General features: G+C 36.2%; 1 protein-coding gene and 1 long non-coding RNA gene across 6 annotated transcripts in view; one reads left to right on the top strand and one right to left on the bottom strand.

The window, feature by feature from the left end:
• The window catches only part of SLCO1C1 (solute carrier organic anion transporter family member 1C1), a 67,379-nt gene that overhangs the window by 11,681 nt on the left and 34,593 nt on the right, over positions 1 to 21,105 (bottom strand). For 4 of the 5 annotated variants that reach the window (XM_042991861.1, XM_042991864.1, XM_042991863.1 and 1 more), the window contains 6 exons: positions 19,882 to 20,003; positions 16,150 to 16,296; positions 14,300 to 14,398; positions 12,062 to 12,307; positions 10,853 to 11,017; positions 2,727 to 2,922 (listed from right to left, as the gene is read on the bottom strand). In XM_042991861.1, coding sequence (XP_042847795.1) covers positions 2,727 to 2,922; positions 10,853 to 11,017; positions 12,062 to 12,307; positions 14,300 to 14,398; positions 16,150 to 16,296; positions 19,882 to 20,003 — 975 coding nt within the window. The remainder of the gene's footprint in view (positions 1 to 2,726; positions 2,923 to 10,852; positions 11,018 to 12,061; positions 12,308 to 14,299; positions 14,399 to 16,149; positions 16,297 to 19,881; positions 20,004 to 21,105) is intronic. The other variant, XM_042991865.1, reaches the window with a different exon arrangement.
• LOC122240307 overlaps positions 549 to 21,105 on the top strand; it is a 63,367-nt gene continuing 42,810 nt past the window's right edge. Inside the window, exon 1 of the long non-coding RNA XR_006219814.1 lies at positions 549 to 720. This is a non-coding gene — a long non-coding RNA (uncharacterized LOC122240307). The remainder of the gene's footprint in view (positions 721 to 21,105) is intronic.

The raw sequence follows: 21,105 nt of genomic DNA, 5'->3' as shown, positions 1-21,105 counted from the left end.
GTTGAAGTAAAATGCTATTCTATTTTGGAGGGGAAAAATCAGTCATTTTGGCCCCTCCTTCTAAGAGGTATTTCATATAATGATTGCAATTATAATTTCGTAACTGATGGAATATTCCATCTGGTAGAACTCCTATGCATGTGGTTACCTCAAACATAAAAACGAAAGCCTCTGAGATGTCTTCGGACAGAATAAAAGGGTATAAGCAGGCTTCCTGAGAAATCTTGTAGGAATATTTCAACTATTCTATTCCATAAGGCGCTAATCGTTAAATTAATTGAGACTGTTGGTAATATCTAACAGTATAAATAAATGCCTTGAAAGCTTAGAATGAGGCCACTATGGATATTGTAGGAATAAGGTCTCAGAAGTCTGGTGCTGAAAGAGTTTTGGGGGAGATCTAGGTCAACTTCTCATTTGGTAGATCAGGAAAGTCAGGTCCAAAGTGGGCAAATTATTGGCTCAATTTCACAATGTTTATTAGTGACAAACTTCAGAATGAGAACTCTTCCAAGCCTCTGGATTCCAAATTCTGGTATAACATCAAACTTACTCTCAATATTACAGAAGAAAAGTTTCTTCCATTACCACATCTAAAGCTGTCTACAAGGTTCCTGTTGAGTGTCCAGAATCAAAACAGCCTTGTGGAACAAAGCAACTGAGGATAATCCCTGGGGAGCATGTTGTATCTTATAAGGCCAATCATGTTATCTACTAAACGTAAGTTACATTTATCATCTAGGACAATCTTGTAGTGGAAATTAGTTGCATATTTTACAAAGGATGTGCTTACAGTGTTGTTATTTAAAATTTTAAGATAAGTTTAATCAAATAAGTCAGAATGCTTATACTCGAATGAGATTTTTCTTTCAAAATAGTCATGCTGGATGGAAGAGCTTTTTCATGGTATGCTGCCATTGCTTTTGGCAGCTTCCAATAGCAAAGCTACTTGTAAGGTTAAATCTTTGCCATTACTGAGAATATTCTGAAATACATGGAAAGCAAATTGCAAAAGAGGAGTTTTAGAATGTTTTAACAATGATAGCATTATTGCAATGTAGTTATTGTCTTTCAAGGTGACTGCTTTCAAGGGCTAGTACTCATGCAATGACTATATTATCTTTTCTTTGTTTAAAAATATTTAATCATTTATTTTGTGGGTATACTTTTAATTTGAACTTCAAAAGTTAGTGACTGTCTATGTGTTTGCTTCTGGCTTCAAGACAGCATGATGTGGTAGACAGAATATTATATGTTGACGAGATAATTGACCTTTCTAAAAAAATTTTCCTTTAAACGAGGATAACAAAACTTACCTCATAAAGATGCTCTGAGGATACAAGTGAGATAATGAAAGTTATGCTGTTTTGTAAATTGCAAAATACAAAGTACTTTACCACTGTCCATCTACCATTAGGATTATAGGGACAGTTAAAGATAACACAGAGCTTCTACTCTCTTTAGAATCTTCTTGCAAGTCCTATTGACAATTAATGTCCTTAATCTACACTGCTGACTATTACCAAGTCAATGCTACACTCAGTTAAGTCTAACATTACTGTGGTAACTCCCAGGAGCAATGTTATATAAACTTGGCAGTCACTAATTTTCCTGGACATTTTAGATGGTGAAAAGTATAGTTGATGTTCACTTAACAGCAGGAGAAACCAGGTTAATGAAGGTGCTGGAGACTGGAATATGGAAACAAGACAGATAGGTGAGCTTGGAAGGAGGTATAGGAAGAAAGCTGGAGAGCAAGCAGTAAATAAGAGGCACCTGAACTAGCAGAAGACAGAACATTAGATCAGCAGAGTTTTAGGCAGTCAGACAGTGCAGTCACAGTGATAGGCTTGGCACATAGTAGCGGCCTAATAACTTTTTTTTTTTAATAGAAAATGCATAGTTAGGTGGAAGAATGAAGAGAGCTACCTCTGGGAACTCTTTTTCAGAGGTAGAGTGATATCAAGGACTCTTGAAAGGAAAAGACAGAGTAGTTTCTTCAAGATCGAGCTTTGTATTAGGAGTGATAGACCCTGGAAACTAAGAAAATTAATCATCTACCTTACATAAGATGGCATAGGTTTGAGAGCATAATAAATATTCCCTTGACCAACTGCAAAGAGCTAAAGAGAGCTGTTGTGTGGGTTACTGGGCTGAGGAATAGCATTCTTTCCTGAAACTTCACATGATTTGAGTATAACAGAGAGAACAAAAAGTGTCACAGAGACCTTTCCAGTTATCCAAGTGTTCAAAGAAAAAAAAATTGTTTACAAATGGCGCATTGATTTTGTGCCAGGCAAGTACTAATCACTTCCGTGTATATTATCTTGCTTAAGGCTTACAAAATTTTATAAGGTAGCTATAATTCTTATTTAAAAATTTGAGACTTGATTAGATTAAATGATCTATACAATGTCACTTCACTAATAATGGGCAGAGGCAAAATTCAAGGTCTGTATTTTCCACTATTAGGTTGCTTCCCTAAAGTAAGATGTAGATTTAGTATTTTTAATAATTTCTCTTAGACAACCAAATTCAAAGGAGATGACAGATTTTGGTGACAATAACAGTTTCCATGTCAAAGTACAGTCAGCTATTTCACAATAAAACAATAATTTCCTTCTCATAGTTAGGATGCTTAAAATCAAATTATCTTATTTTGAAATTCTATCAATAATTTGATTAAACAAGCCAATGTCCTCAGATAACTTAATGAGTGAACATACCCTTGGTAGGAAATAGTTAGTCCTGCCACATCAGAATTTTCACAGCCCAGTGCAAACAGGGAAAGGAATAGGAGGTACCCAAGAACAGATGATCCCAAGTAGAGTTTTGCGGCTCCATACAGACTGATTCTGAATTTTTTCATAACTATTCCCCCAGAGAATATTCCAAGGGCCACTGCAGGTATATTGATGAGCCCTGAGGAATAAAAAATATATATGTCATTTTGTGAATCTCTAAAAGAAATCTGAGTACACTGACATAAACTTTCTAAGGGATTATACAAAATTATAATACTTCCTGACAAATTATTAGACTAGTTGGTCATTTTAAGTTATAGAAATATTCATTCACTATTGTCTATTGACATATCAAGAGATTTTGATGAATGTCTAGGTTATAGATTAAGGATAGCCCAACAGAGTCTCAGAGGTCTGCCTAAAACAGTGTCTAGCACAGAGTCCAAAATCAATAAACAATGAGTTAGTCAATGGGTCAATGTCTTTCTGGTCTAATCCCAGGATTGACATGTTCAATCAAGGGGCAACTGGGTGAAGTTAATGTTCTTTAAGGTTATGTGTAAAAGACTAATAGGCACGTGGAATTTAGGGAACAAAGAAACAGTGTTCGTTCTTTTTTCTGGCCCAAACAAAATTTATTTTTATTTACACTCTTGTCCGCTTAGTTTGGTATCCTTAACAACCACCACAAAAAAACAACAATAACAATGTATTAATAGACTACTTTTATATTTATTATTTGCTTATGATGTACCAGCCACTCAGGTAAGCATCTGATATATCTCTCACATTTACCCTTTACCACAACTCTAGGTAGCTATATTGTTAATTTCACTTCAGACAGCAATTTACTTATGGTCATGGTTAGTAAGTGTTAAAACCAGATTTGACAAGATAGAATCTAATGTTAAATCCCCTGCTTTTAATCACTACGTTATACTGTCTCTCCTTCTAAGCATTTGGGAGACAGGATTTTTGATAAACAAATGTGCAGCCTCACTAGTAATCAAATAAATGTAATTTTAAAACAATACCAGGAAGAGGTCTAACAAAGTGGTTCAGAGCTTGGACTCTGAAGACCTAACTGCCTGGGTTTGGATCTCAGCCACACATCTTAATAGTTGTGCAACTGCAGGTGATACTCTGAATTTCTATAAATCTGTCTCCTTACCTATAATATGGAGCAAATAGTGCTGAGGTGACTGAATAACATCGAAACTTCCTAGCACAATATATGGCACAAAAATATCATTCAATTAAGTTATTATTAGCATTTCAAGCTATCAGATTCACAAAGATGAAAATAATGGGATGGGTGGGTAGATTGGAACATGTCTGTATTAGAAAAGGTGGGGAAAGAGGCTCTTTGATGACTTGGTTGGATTTTTAAATTGGAACGGTAACATTAATATGGTCATATTAGAAATCAACACACCTCGAAGGGGGCATAATCACAAAATTAGTGAAATAAAAAAAAGAGGAGGTGATAGTTTTTGCTTTCTCAACTAAACTGAGGTTTGTGGCTATGAAAAGTGGCAGAGATGAATGTATATGGGCCCCTAAAGAGCCAAACATCAACTAAGAGGAACCTGATTATTATTTACTTTAAAAAAGAGAGAAGATAATGGGAGATAATATAACAAACTTGAGTTCTCATGACTCAAATTAAATGCTAATATTTTCTCCCAATTTTTCTGATTTTTAAATATGAAGATATATAAAACACATTCTTTCTCTGTTCCAGATTCCATCTTCCTTCTTAAGAACTAAGCACTGCCATGGATTTGATGTGTATCATTTAAGTCCCTATTTTTACACACACATATTCATAGTTCTTGACTTTGAATCACCCTCTCATAGATCCAAGACTTACAGAAAAAGGGCAGAGTCCACTCTCTCTTTCAATTCTATCCCTCCAAAAGTAGTTTATAAAAAAAAATATATCTTCTGCAGACGCCTGGGTAGCTCAGTCCGGTAACCATCCGACTTGATTTTGGCTCAGGTCATGATCTCACAGTGAGATTGAGCCCATGTTGGGCTTCCCCTGCCAGTGCAGAGCCTACTTGGGATTCTCTCTCCTCTCTCTGCCTCTACCCCACCACTTGCATGTGCTCTGTCTCTCTAAAAGTAAATAAATAAACATTTTTTAAAAATATCATCTGAAAAATAGACTCTAAATTGAGACCTTCAGAGAACGTGCTTAGAATTTCATTTGTTTTGTAAGGTACCAATCAAACCTGGGACATAAGGCATCACAGCACAAAGGACACCCTTTGTTTTGTAGCTTCATGCTCTGTTGGTTTCCACTGACTTTTCCCTACCCTGATCTGGCGTAGAAGAGCCTGAGAACCAAAATAGGATTATGCTAATTGCATTGTTCCCACAGTACAGAATGTTAAATATCAGGGATATCCTCTCTTGACTGACCTCCTTTAAGAGGCTTGTGTTCTCTTAAAACTTCCAGAAAGTTTTATGTGTTCTCTTGCCTCCAGGCCTTTCTTAAAGAGATATCTGCTTCATCTGATACAATGTTCTTTCAAAACTCCACCCCAGTTCCCATATTTTTGTCTTTTAACACCTCCTTATCCTTTTGCTCTTGATTTAGGTATTGGCACCTTGTGCTAGAGAATTTTTCTCTAACTCCAAGATTAGGTTTGTTTTCCCAGAGTACTCTGGGCTTCTCCTCATTAGAGATTTATCACAGCATCTGCCAGCCATATGGTGCCTTCAGGGACGTATCTAGCATCAGGGTACTCAAGTTGATCATCAGAATCTCCTTTCCTCCCTCTGCCTGTGGCCCTTCTACTGAGTCTCATAGGCAGCAGTCTTGATCCTTATCACAATTACCTGTTAGCTTGCCTGGTTTGCACCCCTTCCCCTCCAATCTCACCTTCAAGGCAAGAACTGTGCTCACCATCATATACTGTGCTTCTTGTAATTTTCCTTAAAAAGGTGCTAAATGACAAACTTTAGTTAAGTTTATTCAAGTACAACATTTCTCCTGGATAGTTTACTCTATTTTAAGATAATGGAATTTTAACATCATTCTGTTAAATAGTAGTAGTACATTTCAAATATACTGTCAGCTTGATTCTCCCTTTCAAATTCCGTAGGATCTGTAAGCTATCTATGCTGGGCCAAATTGAGTGTACAGCAAATTTCCTGAACATTAAATGAAATGTGCTACTTGCCTCTCAAAGTTTCTTTACTTTGATTTCAGGCACTTTAAAGTCATTTAATGAGGTAGAAATTTCACTCTGATTTCTTCATTACATACTTTCTTCGCTATTCACACCATAAAATGTGTTGATCTTAAAACGTTTACCATCTAAATATCCAAGTGGAAATATTAGTTGTAATTTACACTAGCATCCACAATTTGTTTCAATTTTTTATGCATTTATCTTGAATTTCATATATTTACTCAAATAACAGGAAAGCTAGGAGAAATTTAAGAGCAAATTTGTTACTGCTATTTCACTACACTCATTCACGTTGAAGACCTTGTTCTTTGTTACTGTCCCAAACAAGAGCTATTAGAGGTGTGTAAAATGCTTTAAGATGGTCAGCTACAGTTATAATATAAATTGGAAACTCTGATTCTCATACAAATATATGATAGGCTTAGCCATTAAGATGAATAGTAATGGGCTATAACAATAATAGTACTTTGGAATGTTTTAGAGCTTCTCTTCTGGTGAAGTAAAATTCTGTAATATGTAATGGACCTCACTATATTACTCTAATGTTAGAAGATATAAATATTAAGATTTCAATTTTACAGGGGGAAATACAAGGAAAAATTTACGGGACTTTTCACACACATATAGCCAATTTAGTATAGACAAAGAAGCAAAATTAGCCATCTTTCTTGAGTATAATAAAAGTATTTTTTCCTCACAAAGTAAGATTATTTTCCATTATCTCACAGATTTTTAAAATAACTTGACCTACATATAGAACACATCTTAACACATATTTAATTTGCTATGCTAACTTAGCCACATAAATTAATATTTTCTAGTATAAGCAACGTTCCCCAAATAATTATCATAATTTTTTCATATTTGTCTGTGTAACATCTCCAAGAATTGAGAATGATAATCACTGTTATCAATGATAGTCAATGTCGGGGCGCCTAGGTGGCTCAGTCGGTTAAGCGTCCGACTTCGGCTCAGGTCACGATCTTGAGGTTCGTGAGTTCGAGCCCCGCGTCCGACTCTGGGATGATGGCTCAGAGCCTGGAGTCTGCTTCCGATTCTGTGTCTCCCTCTCTCTCTGCCCCTCCCCTGTTCATGCTCTGTCTCTCCCTGTCTCAAAAATAAATAAAACGTTAAAAAAAATTAAAAAAAAAATGATAGTCAATGTCAATGCATCACGTCCACTAGAAACTGTCTGATGTAATTAAAAACTTTAAGAAATTAAGAAAAATGACTAATTGCAATCTGTGTAATAAGAAGGAAAACAAAACATAAGATCATTTTAATATAACTCAACAGTGATAGGAGAAGCTTAAAAAAATAAAAGGAGAAAAATTACACTATCTAAACTTTTTCCAGTGGAGACAGCAATGGGAAAAAAAAGTTACACATTTGAAAAAGCAACATTATTCTGTCATATACTTCCTAGTCTCTGAATTTGAAACATTTTTGTTGCCTATTTTTCTTTGATTTTCTTTGCAAAATTAAAGTAGTTAACCTGAGAAAATATTATTTCTAAATTTTAGAAATATGGCCAATATGTAAAAACATGTATAGCAAAAATAAATCGTCATTGTTACAACTGGCCTTTGAACACATAGGAAAATTTCTGCTTATTATTTCCTCCATGTCATGTCAAATGCCTACTCTGAGAGGAGAGGGGAAATGTGCTTTTTTTGTGCTTCTCCCTTACTTTATCACACAAAGGATCATTCCTTGTAGCCTCCCCACCCCCTCAAAAAATGAAAGAGAGAAATAGAAGAAGAGAAAGTGAAAAAACAAAATTTACTGAATGACAGCTATGTACATTTACAATGTATTCTATATGTCTTATTTCATTGCTATTTTAAACTAATGATGCTTTTATTTTTACCATTCTACAGATAATCAAAGTAGGTGTTAAGGATGTCCACTAACTTACACACTGACCCTTAACTAATGTGAAACCAAAATGCACTCAGGAAAGAATCCTAGCTACAATGATTGAAATCATTAGACACTATTACTTATCTCTCACAAAAGTACTTGAATTAGCTGAAGACATGATGTGCTAGAAACTATGAGGAATCAGAATTTTAGGCAAACTTTGATAGATGAATCAAAACATTCTGATGATGAGTTTGGATCTCAGAGACGATCTGAGTGTACAGAGAAGGGTTATGGTTAAAAGAAATAAGTCACCCAGAATTTAAAATAGAATTATTAGATTTTTTTGGTCAGTTTTCCAAAAATAATTATGTCCAGAGAGGAAATATAACTCAGAAACTCAGGGGAAATAATTCTATTCCTGGCTACATCATAATGTATGTATGCAGTTAGGCAGGCCATTGAATCTCTCAAAATTTCAAGTTCTTTCATCTGTGCTAGTTTTTCACAAAAATAATTTTATAAGCAAAAAGTATTTATTACCTACCCAGTAGATTATGTATAATTTTGTTTTCTATTATAAACACATTTCTCCAAAAAAATGCTCTTAATTTTCCCTTATGAAATGTTTTTAAGTTGAAATAAAAATGTATTTATGATTCTACTGACAGCAAAATCAAATACCCTCAAACTCTGCTATGCACATGCTGAATAATAATAAACAAACATACACTTAAAGATGTCACTTCATTACAACTCATGGGGGAAAGATAGATTTTCCATTTGATATATCAACCTTGACCTTCTTTTTCACATTATACAAAAAAACCAAAACAAAACAAAACAAAACAAAAAAAAAACAGGCTGCTGGTAGAAATATTAGCAAGGCATTTTCATGAAAACATATAGCACTAATGAGAAAGAAAAAGACTGGAAAGTAGACTTAACTAAAATTAAGAAGCTCACCATTAGGAGAGTGAAAAGAAGAACTGAAGTCTGTGAGAAAATATTTATAATACATATATTCAATAACTTGTATCACAATTTGTGAACCTATATCAGAAAAAAAGCACCCACCCCTACAAGTCTATAAGAAAAAACTGACAGCTCAAGAAAAATAGACAATTTGAACATACTTAACAAAAGAGAATGTTGAAATGACCAACAAGCCTGCAGAAAAAGTGCTCAACATCATTAGTTATTGGTGAAATGCAAATAAACTACAATAAGATATCACCACACCATATAAGAATGATTACAATGACAAAGACTGACAATACTAAGTGTGATACGGATATGGAGCGACTGGAACACTCTTACACTACTAGCATGACGATAAATCTGCACAACCCTACTGAAACGTTTTGGTTATATTTACTGGATCTAAACATGACCCAACAATTCTGCTCCAAGATACAACCAAGAAAAACGTATGTATACACCCACCAAAATATATATAGGATAGTCATGCAGTGTTATTTTTAATTGTCAACAGCAAAAAAACACACAAATGACCCAAATGCCCACCAACCATCAAATGAATAAACTGTAGTATATTCATGTGATAGGATATGACACAGCAATGAAAAAGATCAAACTGCTATACACAACATGAATCTCATAGATTTCATTTCAGTCGAAATAAGCTAGATACAAAAGAGTGCATAACATACTATTACGTTTAAATAAAGTTTAAAAACAGGTAAGACTGATCTAGGATGGCAGAGTTCAGAATACTTATAAGCTTTAGGAAAGAGTACTCAGTAAAAGGAGGTTTGAGGGAGCCTCTGGGGCTCTGAAATGGGCTACATGTTCTAGTTTATGGTTACCATATAGATTTACATATAAACATTTATCCAGCTACACTACCCATTTAGGGCTACAGTGTTAAATGTTGCTTGTATGTTATATCTCAACAAACATAAAGGAAATTTTAAAAATCAAATAAAAAGAATGTCTCTTAAACTTTCATTTCTCTTCTTTTTAAAGTCAGTATAAAGCACTGATTGGCATGGAGGGGGGCAAAAAAACCTAAAGTGTTTCCTCAGATCAACAATTAAATAATACGATTAACTTAATTCAAACCAATTCATGTTGAAAGCAAAAGTTCACTGGCATAGCTTTAATATTTATAATTTAACAGAATAGTCTAAACAGAGTCAATTAAATTAGCATCTGGATTAAATTATCCAGGATGGTTACAGGACAATTACATATTCTGAAATGAGCTCAGAGCTCTCTTTCAGAGATAGATACATAGAACAATTCCTGAAATATTTATGACGAAGAAATGTTTTTAAATTTTTAGAGTCTCCTACCATAAAGGAATATATCCAATGGAATAAAATATATTTATGCCTTGAAACAGTAGCATTAAGTAACATCTTCATAGGCTAAAGGAGCTAATCTAGGTTTTAAAAGTATCCACAATTACTTGGAGCAGGACCTTCTTGTATTTGTAGATTCTGTTTCTTCTTCATTCATTTCTTCATGCTTTTCTTTGCCCCTGAATAGCTTTCTTACTCTTGACTGACCTGCTGTACTAAAAACATGGCCCTTTTAAATAAGCTGAATGCCAGGACTCAGAAAAGTCCTTTAACTCTGAGCAAATACAAACTTTGTTTTGCAATGAGTACCTTTTAAACTGTCTGAATACTCACTTTTTAAAGTCCTAGAAACTGTTCAGGTAAAGTGGCCACTGTTATGAAGTTTTGGCTATACTTGAAAGACACATATCCAGTATCACAACCTCCTAATAAAATGCATGTTTGGTTTATATAATATTCTCAAGGTCACTCATCTACAGTTGTGAATAATTCTTGCTGAAAGGTTATACCACAGACTATCTAAATATTTTTTCCCCACTGGATCTTTTTCCATTCTGCTAAATTTTTATTCACTCACCTTTTTAACTTTGTATCTAAAATGCCATAAATCACTTTCAGTCTAAATATGAGAATAGTGTTCTCTAAAATTGCTAACAGTTAACAAAGATGCAGCTGACAGTACCTACTGGCAAGCATGAAGGACAAGTGAGCATACCAATAACGAAGTTGGCCTTGGAGGCTGACTGCCCATACTGTTGCTCAATGTACTTGGGTTTATAGGTTACCATTCCAAATAAAGAGTTGAACTGAACAGTGCTTGCACACAAATATAACAAGTACAGTGGGTTTCCAAAAATATTCTTTAGTGATGGAAGAAAATCTGTAAGACAAAAGTAACATGGAGAAATTAAAGTCAGTGTAACACCTGGCAGAAGACACAGCCTTGGCAACAGGGCATAGACGGCCGAGCCCCACTGTCACAGCGATCAGGAACATGTACAGTGTGGGGCACACACACACTATGGGTTTTAAACACTGGCTCAAGTCAAGACTGAGATCTGTCAGGTTCACATCGAGACATAGGCACTCGCTTCTACAGGCATATAGTTTAGATTACAGTTAGAGGTATAAGTCAGATAGGAATAGATTCCTCTAACTGATATGGGTAAAAGGAAAGAGGGACGAGAATACTCCCTCACTCCAGAGCTGAAAGTCATTGGCAGGACATTAAGAACTTCAGTTTTGTGGTCTCTATTCTTCAAACTTGGGTCATGGTCACAGAGAAAGAAATATGCAAGTTACCTCCACTTAATTCAATGAACTTTAGTGTAAGAAATGAGCTTTGGCATTCCCCCTTCTTCCTATTATGCAGCCACATAGTTTGAAATGTGAAGATTTTCTGTAAATGTAAATATTGCTTGCTGGGCCCAATTGAGAAGAACCAATCTTCCTCATGGCCAGCCACCCTTTTCCATGTGGAAGGAATTCATTCTAACATGTCTAGCCTTTTGCTCCACACCACACTCATTCCCTTGATCACTGGGGGGAAACGTGCACTGACACATGTTTGTCAAATGGCTGAATCTCATCTGTTAAAAAGCCACAAGCTCTGAAGATTCACTCTCTTCTGTCCACCCGGACTGATGTGAAGCAGCAAACCCAGATGGGGGCAACTGCAAGGTTTAACCTGAAGCAGTATAAGGGTGGGAATGTCAACAAGAAATATTACCAAAACTTTGGGTCATGTTCTTTAATCCACTCTCCAGTAATAAAGCTGACTTTGTAATCTTCAATTCTGCTTCCTGGACAGTTTCTCAATTTTTCTGAACAAATGATGGGGAGAGAGGGATATTATATATAGATCCCGTATAGAGTGTCAACGGAAAACTGAAAGGGCTTCAAAATCAAGCAGAATCTGGCTCACCTCTTGCCATTTCCATTATTTTTGACTTTTCTCCATGGGGTGTTTGGTAGTCTGTGCGATCATCCATAATAAACTTGGATTTCTCAGAGGAAGAATTGGAATCCTCTCTACTTCGGGGTCTAGGTAGACTCTTTGGTAAACACCAGAAAGGCACAGCTGCAAGAAGACTTACAATTCCTGCTATTAGGTAACCCAGCCACCAGGCACCTACCCACTGAGGATCCTTGGGAGTAATGGTTATGTGATCTGAAAGAGAGAGAGGATAGCTAAATAGCATGTACAGCAAAGCTGGTGTGTTGAAATCAGCCTCTTTTTTAAAAAACAAAATCCTAGTGTTAGCTCTATCACATCATAAAATACCTAATAATTCATGCAGGATAACTTTCTAGTCTGAACATTATCATCATCTTGCTTTTTGAAGGGAACAAGGTGTTTCTGGGACATGATGCTTTTCTTCTTTTGTTCCTTAGATTTGAAATATAGATTCTAAATACTGCAAGAGTGGTCTCTACTCTGCCCTGAGGTTCTGCATAAGAACGCTTGGGCCCATGGCAGGAGGAAAGAAACATGTGAGGGAGAATTCTGAGGGCTCAAAATCTGCCAGCCACCCCACATCAGCACTACTTTCACCTGGCTCACAAATTGAATGTCTAAGTTCTTACTAAAAAAAAGAGCTAAATCCTACACCTTCTGGTCAAAATCTGGTCTAAACCACTCAGAATGTTATTTATTAAATGATGGTTAATAATACTTCAGAGCTATTCAAGGTCTGAAGCAAGAATTGTATATGTAAATAAAATGTCAATATCTTAATCATTATAAAAACTTTACTTTTGACACCATTTTTTATTTGACTAGAAGCTAAGTATTGATGAATGAAATCAAGCGTTTTTTCTTTTCTATATAAAGAACCCATAAAGCATATAACTGGTCTACCTCCACTGTGCCCTATGAGAACAACAAAATAAACACATGCCCTTTGACAACTAGGCTCAATTGGCACTACACCATACTTGGTAAAACATTCACACTAGTTCTCTGCATCTTCATTGCTTCCCCTGAACAATTTCCCTCTGTACCACTCATCACACCTATGCTTTCTTATCTGTACCAATTTCCATGACAGGATTTTAACGAACTCAAGGAATTCATCTACTATCTTGTTCACTATTTTGTGGTAGAACAGCACCTAACATAGATATAAAACTAATAAGGTTAATGAGTAAATGAATGAATAAATAAAAATTGTGGAATTTATCTTGAAGTTTATTTGATAAAAAAAGGAAAATTAGTGCAAGAGTTTTGCATTTAATTTTAAGACACAATGATTTCAAAAAGCAATTTCAGAATTTTTAAAAATGCAACTTATTTTCTTGCTTTTAACTGATTTCTTGAACTTCTTTAAAAAGAAAGAAAAATAAGGGTGCCTGGGTGGCTCAATCAGGTAAGCATCTGACTTTGGCTCAGGTCATGATCTTGCAGTCCGTGGGTTCAAGCCCCATGTCAGGCTCTGTGCTGACAACTCAGAGCCTGGAGCCTGCTTCGGATTCTGTGTCTCCCTCTCTCTCTCTGCCCCTCCCCCACTTGTACTCTGTCTCAATCTCTCTCTCACAAGTAAATGAACATTAAAAAAGTTTAAAAAAAATAAAGAAAAGTAATGCCCATTTCTAGGAGGTACCTCTCATAAGGAAAGAAACAAATTAATACTTATGGAAAGATGAGTTCTGACATTTATTCCCTCTATAACTACTCTCCCAGGGGGTAAGGGAGTCCCACTCTAATATGCTTCCACCTGAAAATGATTTGTAAAGAATGAATTTTGGTTGCCGAAAGACTTTCAATTCTCAGTCTTCCTGGCAAGTCTACAAAATACATGATCAATCGATGTGACTGTCATGTTTATACACCTGAACCAACAAGAGCCAACGAGAAGCCACAGTTTTTAGTCTTAACTATGCTGGAATGTGTTTGAACTGGCAAACCAGAAGTGAAAAAGGATACATCTGAATAACAAACCATAGGTCGTCCAGTTCTAATCACTGCCTATTTTTCATATTTCATTTATTAATGTATGTGGTGATTATATCAACAACAAATTTTCAGTGGATTATTTTCATTCTAGGAAAGATTATAATCCTGTCATTTTATAAAAAGGGACTCCGATATTTTTTACACCATCTGCATTTAAAAAATTGCAGTAACTAAGATAAATAAATAAACAAAAATAAACTTCCTTACCTAGGTTTACGAAGCCAATGTCAACATACAGTTTGGCACATAATGAGCCTAGCAGGAAGCCAAAGATTGGTCCTATAATTGCAACCGTCTGCACACACCCTGCACCAAAAAAAGGGGGGGGGGGCATTTCTCTGCTTTTGTAAATTAATACATTTTTAAACAAGAAATATGAGTGAAATCCAGTGAGTAGCTAAAAATATTTCATCAGCTCTTCACTTAAGAGTGCTTAATTTGTCAATTTTTCAACCTTATTGAATCAGGAAGTAAGTCCTTCTCAGCTTTGGAAGAAGAACGAACACTTGGAAGGCATTAATTACTTCTTAGTAAAGAAGTGACACCAAGACTCTGAAGAAGTTAACTTCCCCCAAATGGAGCAAACTTTATTCGTTAGGATTAGATTTTCCCCACTGATAAAAAATCAGAATTATACTATTTTGACAGTCTTTCAAAACTTTTTTGTGGCTGGTTAAGCATAAGAGTCATTTTGACATTAAACTTGATTTCTTCCACCTTAGTGAAGAAGTGCATGTGTTCAGAGAGTCTGTGTGAGAGTAGTAACTATGCATATCCCAGGATGCAGCCAGCAAGTGGAGCTAGACCTGGGAGGGCAGGAAGGTGCTCTTTGGAGCAACCATGACCAGCCTAGGCAGCTGTAACAGGAAAGTGGAGCAGACTGTATAAATGACATCATTTCTGGTTACCAGAAACAGAACTCTTCCTTGCAAAGTATCTACTATATGCCTTTCATTTTACCACAAAGCTTGATACACGCATATCCCTGACAATTAATTTAAATTGATAGGAGGAGTAAATGGCAGTTACAGATCCTTTTCAGAAGAGAAGACAGGGTGAACAGAGTGAGCAGGAAGGGGACACCTTGATACATGCCTGCATCTCTTGGCTTGCAATCTTTCCTCTAGTCTCCAGAGTCATTGCCTAGCAACTTCCACTCTAGTTTCTGATTTATGCTGGAGTTTTCCATTAGAGCAGGTAACCTGTTTTTAATTACAGACTGCCAGACTATAATCAGAGCCCTCTGGAGTTCTGTGTGCATAGCCAGCAAAGAACTATACTGTGGAGCTAGCCACAGCCCCTCCCAATGAATTTCAGTCTCGTCCTTCTGTCCCTTGAAGGCCAGGCCCTCAAAAATCAGAACCCAAAAAAACCCAAGACTGGTGTGTGAAATAGAGAAAAAATTAGTTTCTAAGACATAAGAGGCACTCAGTCAATACTGCTTAGATGTATCTGGACTTGGAGTTTGCTTTTGCTATATTTTGTTTTGTGTGTGTGTGATTTTAGCTGCTGGTCTATCCAATGGGGCCTGTTCCAGACATGGGTTCGTGTCAGGCCTTGTTCTCATACTTTCTGTGTTTTTCTTTATCCATTCATACCTGCTACTGATATATATACTGATACACACACACACACACACACACACACACACACACACACGTATAGATACACACACACACACACACACACACACACACACACACACACACACATATATGATAACTAAATGCTTCAGTGGCACAGTTAACCCAATAAAAAGAACCTATGAAATCTGAAGTCCATGAAGATACTTGTACAAAGTCGTACATGATTGCAGTTGATCTTATAGTTATTTTCTTTTAATCTGATGTTCTTTCCCTAATGTGACAGGTCCTTCTAATGCAAGTTTCTTTATCATCCAAATCCTCAGTGTGGACCTCAGATATGTGTGAACCTAAATATAGGAACTGGATATGAAGTATCAAACTCTATTGCACACTTTATTCCACTGAGTTTGGAATAGAGTTGAGAAAACCAGATATGCTGCTTCCCAAGAAGATGAATGGGGTAGGCATTACCAATATAGAAAGCAGAATTGTCTTCACTGGCAAAATCATCAAGGTAGGCAATGCCTAGAGGCTGAATAGGAGTTTCCCCAATTCCACGAAGAAGGTTCCCCAGGAAAACATAAACCCACATGGAAGAGCTGGCATCAATTTCACATTCTTGAAAGCAAACAAGAGAAGTGAAATTAGATCAGTATCAAAGTTAAATACTTATTTTGCATTTCTACAAGCTGTCCTAAAATTGGATTAGGATGTAAAAATGAAATTTTCAACAGACTTAATTTGATAGGAGTCTAAGCAAGACTGGAAAATATTTTCTCCTCAATATTTTAGGCAATATAAATCCCCCAGAGGTTTTGATAAAAGGACTCTTTTGTTTCTTGTTTCTGATGCCTTGTTTCTTATTTTCTCTTCTCTTTTTATTTTATATTTATACTGCGTACTTTGAATTCCTATGCTCCAATAACATTCACTATCCTGTCTGGGAAAAAACACAAAATTTTGAACAAAGGCATTTCTTGCCTTAATCTTTAAACTTTTCTATTTTTCAACAGAAATCCCTTGTAATTTTATTGCTGACCAAGTTTTATCTGAAATTTAAATTTTTATATGGGTGATACTTCAACTTTGGACAGCATTACAATCGTTTGTTAGTGAATAACCATTTTTAGGGATCAGGTTTAGGAAACAAAGTCACATAAAAATTTAAAACGCTATATACTTTAGTAGTATAACTATTCCAACAAAAAGAACATTTTGGCAGTATTCTTAGATATTCAAAGCTAACTATTTTAAAATGCTTAGAAGTCATGTCTTGATATAATCATGTAAAGCTGGAGAATTACCCCCACATCACAAGTGAAATATATTTTGAAGAGTTTGATCACTTTAATAAAAGTGATAATGTTATCTATCTCTGACAATCACCACTTGTGAGTGCTCCCTTTCTGCCAGGCACTGGACTAAGTGGTTTGCAGGCATTTTTAAATTATTTCCTCCTAATAATCATATGAGGTAGGAATTATTTATACTTATTAGTAGCCCTTAAGTAAAATTTGAAGGTAAAATATAGGTTATTTGGAACTGGGATGAATCCTTTTGGGTAGATGAATCAGACTGCGTAACAGACAAGACTATTGTGTAGTCATGTTCCTTCTAATTCTGCCTCTTCTAGAAATGTAGCCAAGTGACCATGCATTTTTCACTTATATTTTCTAGATTTCCATTTCACTCCCCAAAATATAACAGGAATTCCTTTTCCAAAAAATTGATTCTAATGTCAATTCTACCCCTGACATTTGTGTGATCCCAAGATCACACAAGGGTAGGGAAATCTTGTAGACAGGTGAAGATAGCTTAGATCTGTGTTTTCCAATATGGTAACTACACAACACATGTGGCTACTGAATAGTAAATTAATTAAAGTTACATAAAAGTAAAAATTCAGTCCTCAGTCACATTAGCTATATTACAGAAGTCAACAGTCACATGTGCTAGTGGCTGCTACATTAGGCAGCATAGATATATAACATTTCCACTGTTGCAGAGTTTTTTTGGACATCTCAGCTCTCCAGTGTAGTGGGAATGGGGGTTGTAGGTGGAGCATTTTTGACAAGAGTCCTATTATCACCCTACTATAATTTTTAGGATAAACTTTGTGTCCACTATATCTGACGTTTATACAGATCTATGACTTTAAGGGAGCAGGACCTCATTTAAAGCAAAGAAAAAGATTGTGGGTCTTATGCTGTATACCTGTCTAAAACCTGTCTCTACATTAAGAACATTTTTAAAGTTTATTTATTTATTTATTTATTTATTTATTTATAGAGAGAGAGAGAGAGAGAGAGAGAGAGAGAAAGGGGATGGAGAGGGAGGATCCCAAGCAGGCTCCATGCTATCACTGCAAAGCCTAACCTGGGGCTCGATCCCATGACCATGAGATCATGACCTGAACGGAGATCAAGAGTTGGATGCTTAACTGACTGAGGTACCCAGGCACCCCACATTAAAAAAATTTTTAATTCCCACCTCTAGATGCTATGTTTCTCTTCTTAACACTAAAGGTTTAAATATTTCGTGATTAGCTGTATTGCCATCTACATCCTATCTTTCCTGTCAAAAACAAAATATCTTCAATAACTGTACATTATGTGGAAGTGAAAGTCCAAACCCTCCTTTCACACTCTTCTCTTCTTCCAGGGGGCTTTTCTTCTTCTTTTCGTACAGCAGGATGGGGTACACTTGTTACATGTTCACATCTTCCCTACCTCCCTGCCTCATATTTCTATTAATCCTCTGGCCCTTCCCTTCATCCAGACCTCTGGAGTTCATTGCTCAGGAAAAAAGACATCTCAAAAGAAAGCACTGATGACGATATTAGGGGAAAGAAAAGGTTTTATGGTACAGATAAAAGATTTGCATGACTAGCAGGTATAGAAAAGAGGAGCTTCCACACTGCCTATACAGCAATCTGTAGGCTAGGAGCAGGGAGTGGGGTGGGAGTGGTGAGGAGGAAGCGTCGAGCATGTCAATGCTCAAGGGCAGTGGAGAGAGGGCATTTGAGCTCATCCCGGAAACAAAGCAAACACATGAGGGGAGATTTGTGGATTCCCTAGCAAGAAGAACCTGGGCCACCATGGTAGAGCCAGGGAGGTAGCAAAACCCAAAAGACAAGATGGCTACATATGTAGAACAGTGTGGCTAAGCGTCCTGCTTTTGGCTCCTTAAAAGCTTTCTAAGAGATGATTTCCATGTTCCCAAGGGTGCTCACACAAAGCATTGCTATGCAATGTGCATCAGCCATATGGAATTCTAGACATCCTGACAAAATTCCTTGCATCCTGTGTTGTGTGGAAAACAATTATTCCCAAGTTTCCAAGATTGTCACATCTGCATCAGGAAGAGCTTCTGTGCTAAAAAAGGACATAAAGGTAGACATGGGATGGCCCTAAAGTGACATGTATGACCAAATATTGTGGCCAGAGGGATTTTAAATACCTAAGTTGACAAGGGACCAATAACACCAAGAGGCCCCTCCCACAACTTCCCCCTTTGCTATTATGTAAGCTCCCTAGAATATAAGCAACCCCTGGGGAAAAAGGTAAGGTTAGGGACAAATTGAATGAGATTCAATTTTTCCCATTCTGGGGGCGCCTGGGTGGCTTGGTCGGTTAAGCATCCGACTTCGGCTCAGGTCATGATCTCACGGTCCGTGAGTTCGAGCCCCGCGTCAGGCTCTGTGCTGACTGCTCAGAGCCTGGAGCCTGTTTCGGATTCTGTGTCTCCCTCTCTCTCTGCCCCTCCCCTGTTCACGCTCTGTCTCTCTCTATCTCAAAAATAAATAAAAACGTTAAAAAAAAATTTAAATTTTTCCCATTCTGATGGAAAGGGGCTGAACACAGAAGTTAAATTGAGATCTGGGGAAGAATATATTTCTTTCATATCTGAACACTGGACTGAGATTAATATGTGCTAAACTAGTTTTATCCTAATTCATGGCCCACCTTATTTGGAACCATGGGAAGCTTTTCCCAGTCGCCAGCAATTAATGCTCTTTCCATATTTTCTTCAGATCTCATTATATACTGCTTTATATTCTAGGAATTTTTATGGCACTATAGTATCTCAATTTAAGTAGTAAAGCTTTTAAGAGAAAAACATCACATAAATTTTTGTCCATACTAAAGCAATATAAAGTCTTTATAAAAAGCTATCTTAGTCAAGTAAACAAAATCATCTTACCATCACTTCTTTTGGATTGTGATTTTTCCATAATTGAGATAGGTAGTTGATTGTCTGACTCCAGGAGACATGGAGAGATGCTCAGAGTGGAATTAGAGAAAGAATACTTTTCATATCTGTACCTGTAAAAAAGAATGTTTTCTTCACTATAGACTCATTTAACATCATACTAAAAATATTAAATGTACACTACATGACTTATTATGGAACCTGTTTGAGTTTGCAACTACCCTTGAGTCTGAATCACTAAACCAAACCAGCATTTAACAGCAGATGTCCTGAAGAGATAACCAGAAAGTCTCATTTACAGGTATTACACCATATCTCAACCAGTTAGTGTAGTAAAAGAAAATAAAAGAATTATTCATAAGGGTTCATTTTAATGTAAAAATAATGACTATAAATCACCTATTCCCCTGGTGAAAAAATATCCAATGTTTGATAAAATCATGACTATCTCCAAGTCAGAGGAAAAGCAATAATTTAAAAACTATGGTATTGCATGCTATATTTAGAGTTGTAAATTTAGTAGAACAACTGCATTGCTGATTCTAGAGAATCGATGATGATGTGTGGGTTTTTTTTTAACTTTTTAAATTCCAGGGGTGCCTGGGTGGTTCAGTCGGTTGAGCGTCCAACTTTGGCTCAGGTCATGATCTCGTGGTTCATGAGTTCAAGCCCTGCGTCGGGCTCTGTGCTCACAGCTCAGACCCTGAAGCGTGCTTCAGATTCTGTGTCCCCCTCTCTATCTGCCCCACCCCTGCTTGTGCTCTCTCTTTCAAAAATGAATAAACATAAAAAAATTAAAAAAAGCTTTTAAAATTCAAGTTAGTTAACATCTAGTGTAATATTAGTTACAGGTATACAATATAGTGACTCAACACTTCCATACAATACCTGATGCTTATCATGACAAGTGCACTCCTTAATCCCAATCACCTATTTAACTCATTCCCCTACCCACCTCCTTTCTGATCTATCAGTTTGTTCTTAATAGTTAAGAGTCTGTTTCTTGGCCTCTCTCTCTCTCTCCTCTTTTGCTCATCTGTTTTGCTTTTTAAATTCCATGTGAATGAAAGCATGTGGTATTTCTTTCTCTGAGTTATTTCACTTAGGATAATACTCTCTAGCTCCATCCATGTCATTGTAAATGGCAAGATTTCATTCTTTTTTTATGACTGAAAAATATTCCACCAAAAATATATGTCATATATATTATATAAT

Source organism: Panthera tigris, chromosome B4 (genome assembly GCF_018350195.1).
Source record: "Panthera tigris isolate Pti1 chromosome B4, P.tigris_Pti1_mat1.1, whole genome shotgun sequence".
Classification (NCBI taxonomy): domain Eukaryota; kingdom Metazoa; phylum Chordata; class Mammalia; order Carnivora; family Felidae; genus Panthera; species Panthera tigris.
This window is presented reverse-complemented; position numbering and strand designations above follow the sequence as displayed.